At 52.4% G+C, this 6,440-nt stretch overlaps 1 protein-coding gene across 1 annotated transcript in view; it reads right to left on the bottom strand.

Moving 5' to 3' along the window:
- Window positions 1-1,381: 1,381 nt before the first annotated feature.
- Window positions 1,382-6,440, bottom strand: part of CABIN1 (calcineurin binding protein 1) — a 110,976-nt gene continuing 105,917 nt past the window's right edge. Inside the window, exons 35-37 of the mRNA XM_080937664.1 lie at window positions 3,202-3,366; window positions 2,083-2,309; window positions 1,382-1,923 (exon numbers count right to left, since the gene is read on the bottom strand). Of these exons, the coding sequence (XP_080793790.1) occupies window positions 1,780-1,923; window positions 2,083-2,309; window positions 3,202-3,366 (536 nt within the window). The 3' untranslated portion in view covers window positions 1,382-1,779. The remainder of the gene's footprint in view (window positions 1,924-2,082; window positions 2,310-3,201; window positions 3,367-6,440) is intronic.

Genomic DNA, 6,440 nt, shown 5'->3' with positions numbered 1-6,440 from the left:
GAGGGTACTCCCTACCATGAGAAGGGGTGAGCAGGTGTATGGGCAAGTGACTGCTGTCCTGGTGAGGACACATCCTGGGTTGTCATGTTTCTAATCCACTGCCCTGGATTAGGTCTAGTCAACACTTTCTTCTTGAGGCTATGTGCCCAGTCCATGAAGGCACAAAGGTGTGTGGACTTGAGACCTGTCTCCATTCTGGTCTACAGTTTGCAAGGGCTCTGAAGTGCTGTGGGCAACAGTCATGGCAGGCTGGAGCGCTGGAACTTAAGTATCTCTAAGATTAATGGTGCGAAGCCCAGGAAGGCCAGTACCATGACTTACTGTTCTGTTGTGACAGAGTTTTAGTCAAGTGTTGTGGTGTGGAGAGCTTTTGGGGCTGCTTGGCAGGAATTTGACATTGGGCTAGGACAGGGAATTAAGCTCAGGCAGGAATCTGATTTTAGGCTAGAACAAAGAAGTAGGCTTCAGGCAAGAAAATGACTTTGGGCTAGGATGGGGAAGTAGGCTCAGATATCTTGGTCCTCCTGATAAGCCCTTAGAAACAGTGATCTTGGGACTTTGTTTATTGTCTTGCTTCTGCCTTGACTATCTGTGTTTACGTCTTGCTTGTTCCCTTAACCTAGAACTGACCTCATTACTTGCATATAATTAAAATGGTATAAAAGCAGACTAGGAAAAAAATAAACCTGCTTCAGCTCAGAACTGGATGGGGTCTTGCAACAGTGGTGTCTAGTTTTTTGTTTTTTTCTCTTCTTCTTCTTCTTTTTAATCCTTGCTCCTGGGCTGGAGACCTGTTGACAGACTGAGCTGGCTAGGTCAACGGCAACTGCCTGTAACCTCCCCCAGGGTTAACCTCACCCTGCTGAGGCAGGGCCTACCGGCCAATCAAGGCTACATAGCGAGATCTTCTCCTAGGGTCTCAATTTGGTTTCTCCTCAGATGGTACGCTTTTGTTTTGCTGCATGTCTGTCTGTACACTACCAGAAGGGAGTTAATTGGAACTGGATGTGGGCTGTCCTGAGTGTTTCCTGGGATTGGATTCAGGTTCTCTGGCAGAGCATGAGTGTTCTTAAGGACTGAGCCAACTCTCCAGCAGCCTATATGTGTTCTGTCAGGGAGGAACTATGATGAAGCAAGCCTCCCTTGGGCTGCTGTTTCCCATGGTGTCCTTTGGCTAATTCCTCGGCATCACCTAGGCTCTGCTTTCTCTGAGACTTCCCACTTACAATACAGGAGCTCTAGGAAACCCAATGTCCTCTCAGATACAGGTCTATCTTTTACCCAGTGGACCCAGAGGGCACATCCCTGTACTGGTAAATATCCCCCAGGATAAGCAAAGAGGCAGAGACCATTTTCCACCTTTATTAGAAAAAGAAGCAACAATGACAAAAAAAGGGTGTGGGGTGAGCTAGGCTCCTGATGATGTACTTCTCCGATCAGAACCCAAGTTGGCCTGCCTCAACACTGAGCTGTGGGCGTGGTCAGCTGGACATTGGCTTGTAAAGAAAGTCAGTATTTCATTAAAAAAAGAAGTGCCACCCCTGCTGTGCAGACCACAACTAGTGCATGTGCCTAAGGCAGGCCTTATCTTCCTCTGGGCAACGCGTTGCGTGGGCAGCCTGAACCAGGACAGGGTGCTGTAAAGTGGGGCTGGGCAGGCTTAGGAGACCACAGGAAACGATACCTCACACAGACTTCTGGCCTTGCCCAGGGTCTGGACCAAAGGGATCCCAGGCCTTGCCATTGCCCTGCCAAGGCTGCAGCCTCTGGGTGGACCCTTCATCCATCCATAAAGTCGTCGTCCTCATCCGTCTCACTCTCCAGTGAGGACTCCTGGCTGGATGTCTCCAGAACCTCCAGGGCTGGCTGGCACAGGCTCTCCTTCCTCACATTGGCAGCGGATTGGGCAGAGAGGATGGCTGACTGCACACAGAGCAGGATACGGTCAGAAATGACTGGCCTTACCCTGAACCTCTTGACATTAATCCAAACTCTCACCCAGGTCTCCCAGTAACTCAAGCCCCTTTCCAGACCCCATCATGAGCCCCTACACCAGGCCCCCTGCCTGGTGCCCACGGTCACCTTCAGCTTCTGCTTGGTCTCCTCCGAGATGCTGCCTTTGGGGGAAAGCAGGGTGGGGGTAGGTGGTGTGACGGTGATCTCAGGAGGGAACTTGGTGGTGGCTGAGGGGATCACCAGCTTTGGCATGTTTGGCAGGAGGCGGGATTTGGCTCGGCTGGACTCAGTTTTGCCTTGATGGCTCTCAGGTGTCTGGGCACTTCCACTGCTGGGGACCTTAGTGCTGGTGGCTGTGGAGAGAGCTCGGAGTTTGAGTTCCCTTACTTAGCCTCCTTACTCTGCCTGTCTCTTTTCTAAGAACTCAGTTTCTTCTACGGGAAATCAAGAGGGCCCATACCATGGATGCCTTTCTGGCCTTCTACCTGTGTTGACTATCAGCGTCCTAGGAATGCTAGGCTTGTACTGGTGGCTAGGAGCAGCCTGGGCTCACAGGAGCATGAGTGGACTCTAGGGTCTCCAGCACCAAGACAACCCACAAGTGTTGTATCTTCTGTTCCAAGCAGGGTTACAAGCTACACACCTTTCTTTCACTCCAGGGTGAGTAAGGAACTGTGTCTCCGGAGCCCGGAGGCAGTCAGGCCAAGGCAGACTGCAGATCTGGAACCTGGCAGCCTCCAGGGAGCTGCATGAACCGGGAGCAGCCCAGCTGTCCTGGCACGGCTCCACATTCTTTTAGCCTCATCTCTTTAAAAGGAGTGGAGCTTATCCAGAACCCTGCCTGGTCTTTGTGGGCTGGCGCCATGTCCTTCTACCTGGCCAAGAGGTCTCCAAGGGCCTAATTGGTAGAGTGGAGAGTATGTCTGTGCTCTTGTCTCAATGCCCACAGGACAAGTGACAGGGCACAAACTCCTCCCATAAAGTACTGCCCCCTCTGGGCTCTGCAGGACCACAGGCTTAAGAAAGACTCCGCCCCGTCGGACCCTTCTGTGGAGCTGGGGTGAAATGAGGCTTTGGGTCCTGCTAATGGTCCAGGCCAGACTCCAGCCAGGCTTGTCCTCATTCTCCTGTGCTCTGTACTTCCCTGTCTAGCCTCAATCTGACAAGCCAGGTCCTCCGGGTCCAGGTCCTGTCTGTGCACAGCCTACTGGGAGCTGGTGCTGGGCTGCTCCTAACTGGTCTTACCTTGGCTGAAGGTGGGCTCAGCACCTGTCTGGCAAGCAGCTTCCAATGGCCAGCAGTGCTGCTCAGCCAGGGGACCTGTAGCAGTCATTTTCATCTGGTGACTGTGCCGTGGTTCTTGGGGTGGAAAGCTGGTGCCTTCTGTCACTCCTGACACCTCTTCTCCCTCTATGGAGACACAGGCCAATTATAGGTGACATTCCCATTCCCTGGAGCAAGTGCTTCTGTGCCAGGCCTTGCAGGCCCTAACCATGCCCTAGGACCTATAACAGGGGAATGTGGCCGACAACGGGACAGGGTAGCATTCCATCTCCACAGGAGCGAGGGAGAAGAAATATATCACACCTTAAGTAGACTGTGTCTGTGTGTTCAGTGGGGCTTGACACAGTCAGGGCCAAAATCAGAGCTCTCCTTGGTCTTCATGGGCTACTGTCATGTCCTCCTGTCCTGAATGACAATCTGTGGGAAACCTGGCTAGGAGGCCTTGAGAGGTCTGACCGACAGAGTGCCTGGTAGAATAAGCCAGAGAGTGAGAGTGTTCTAAGCTGCCCACAGGGACACAGCTCCTTGGACCTAGGTAAGATACCGCCATGGCTGTCAGGAGTAGCCTTATGTGTGAGGGTACCTATCTCTCTTCTGGGTCACAGGAATGGTGATCATAACCAGAGTAAAAACCAATTAAGACCAAGTAGGCAGAGAACACAACAGGTGCCGTATCTTCCTGCTGGGCACAAGGCATGGGCTTGGACCTGGTCAAGTATGGCCGGATGAAACTAAGGGACAACAGCTGTACCCGCCTTACCAGTCAGGATCTATCTCCCACCTCCTTCAGGGTCATAGTGGTCTGGCAGGTGGCTCTGTCTTTGCTGCTCACTCATGTACACCGTGTGAGCAGCTCTCACCCTGTCTCTGCAGGAATGGTTATCCCCTTCCTCCAGCAGGGAAAAGGCAGGGCCCTGAGTGCCATGGAACTGTCCCACCTAAGCGTCCACAGGGTTACTCCAGGGTCCAGAAGTCTCCTCCTTTCTACCTCTTTATTTAAAGAGGAGTTCTTGCTATGGATCTCAGGATAAAATTCGTGGGATTATACAGTTTCCGCCTCCAGAGGAAGGTATGGCCCTCCATACCCAACTTGGAGAAGACCCTATCTCACCTGAGCTGAGACACTCCCTCTCATCTTCAATGCCTGGTTGTCTGGGTCACAGACAAACAGTGGCTGACAGCGTGGAGCACCTCAGGACTGTCCTGTAGCATTCCTAGCACCACCTCCCATTTGCAGGCCAGAAATCCAGATATGCACCATCTAAGCTATGGCCCTGGGGCTTGACCCAAGGCCAGACCCACCCAAGAGGGCAGGGCAGCACTCCACCTCATGTAGCTGGCTGGCTTAACAGGGGGTTCCTGAGCAGCAGAGGTGGGGTTAGGACATACAGGTAAGGGGTACAAACCTTTGGCTTTGAGTTGGGGATGGAGACAAGGATGGCTGTGACTAGCCTGGACTTGAGGCCTTACTCAAAAAGCCAAAACCAAACAAAACTTCCCAAAGGTACCATCTGTCTAGATGGATCAGCTGACTTCCCTGAGGTGGGCCAAGGTGTACTCTGGGTAGGATGGGTGAGGGCTGCCTTCAGTGTACCTGTCAGGTGGCTCGCTCTCCCTTCCCTGCAGCAGCCCCAGGTGGCCAACGCCCCCCTTACTTGTTTACTATTTATGGTCTTCAATGGTAACAGCAAACACTGTGGGGAACTTAGTTCTATTTCCAAATGCCCAAAATGTAGAAAGGTATTTTGAAAAACAAAACCGGCCAAATGGTGGTGGTCTTTAATCCCAGCACGTGGGAGGCAGAGGCAGGTAGCCTATCCAAAAAGTGAATCCAGGACAGCCAGGGCTACACACAGAGAAGCCACGTCTCAGAACCAAAACCCAGCACAAACTGGTCATGGGGTCTCACAGGACTGCTTCAGTACCACATGGAGCAAGGATGCTCCTAGAGAAGTCCAGCAGAGACTCAACACAGGAGGAGATGCTATGTATGGCCACCTCTTCTCCTCACTAGGGCTATGGCCACTCAGGATGCCATTAGAATATTCCTGCTGTGTGGGTTGTCCTGGAAGGCTGGGGGCTTGGCTTCTCCTGGACTCTCAGGACCTGGACTGAGCTGTCATTATGGCCCCTCTATACTGTTTTGGGGCAATTCTCTTTTACCTGCTGTTCTAACTATTCTCTTTACATGACAACTTCAGGAAAAAGGGACTCCTTCATTAAGGTGGTGAAGGTGGGGCACAGGATGGGACTACATGGTGGCAGCAGCAGGAGAGCCACCAGGGTTTCTTCAGCAGCTGCCCTCTGGGCTCCCCCAAATGCATCTGTGCTCCCAGGAGTTTACTTACCCCCATGTTCTAACTTTTTTCTCCACCATCAACAGGAACAACAGCCCCGCCACACTGCTACACTAGCCTCTCAGAGCTGGGCAGTCTGGGAACTGGTGAGGCACTCTTTCCAGAGATGCAGGATGTGAGCCCTACAGACACGTCTGTTCCAAACTGGTCCCAACATCCCCTCATAAAGCTCTGGCGATCATGGAAAATCCCCACGAACATGTGCTGATATGAGTGGAAGGCAGGCTAGTCAGGGGATGAGCGTGCCTGGGCTTCCCTGCTAGGCCCAAGTTCTTGCTGAGGGCTGTCCCTATCCACATTCATTAGAGTGCTACCGTAGAACACACAAAGAAGTGGGTATTCCCCAGAGCTAACCTCCAAAAATAAGATGTGAATTGTAGAATTTTGCTTGCTTGGAGGCAGCTGGCTAGCTTTCAAAAGTGGTCTAGCTGCTTACCTGCTGTGCCTGCTCGATTAGCTGACATCAACAGAGTCAAGGGAAGAGGGCCCACTAAGAAAGAGAGGCTGTTACACACTCAGGTGATCAGCTAGTGACTTCAATTCAACTGCACAGGAGATCATGAACTAGGAACATCATACTCACTGACACTGGGCCTGGAGTCCTGGTCCTCAGATTCACCAAGGTCCTGGGGCACAAGGGTATGGCTGTGGGCCAGGACCCGGGGAAGGTAGAACCAGGTCAATGGATTTGTGAAGAAAATGCAGGGCGGGATGGAGGTGCACAGGCAGGCTCATGGGGTGGAAACCTTCATTCCTTTCTACCCTGCAGATGGGTGGAGGTGCTGGGAACGCTGTGGGAGAATCCTGACATGCTCCACGCTGCCAGCCATTGTTAGTCTATGG

Source organism: Micromys minutus (assembly GCF_963924665.1).
Source record: "Micromys minutus genome assembly, chromosome: 25".
In the NCBI taxonomy this organism is placed as follows: Eukaryota; Metazoa; Chordata; class Mammalia; order Rodentia; family Muridae; genus Micromys; species Micromys minutus.
Note: the sequence above shows the minus strand (reverse complement) of the source record. Positions and strands in the feature narration are given on the sequence as shown.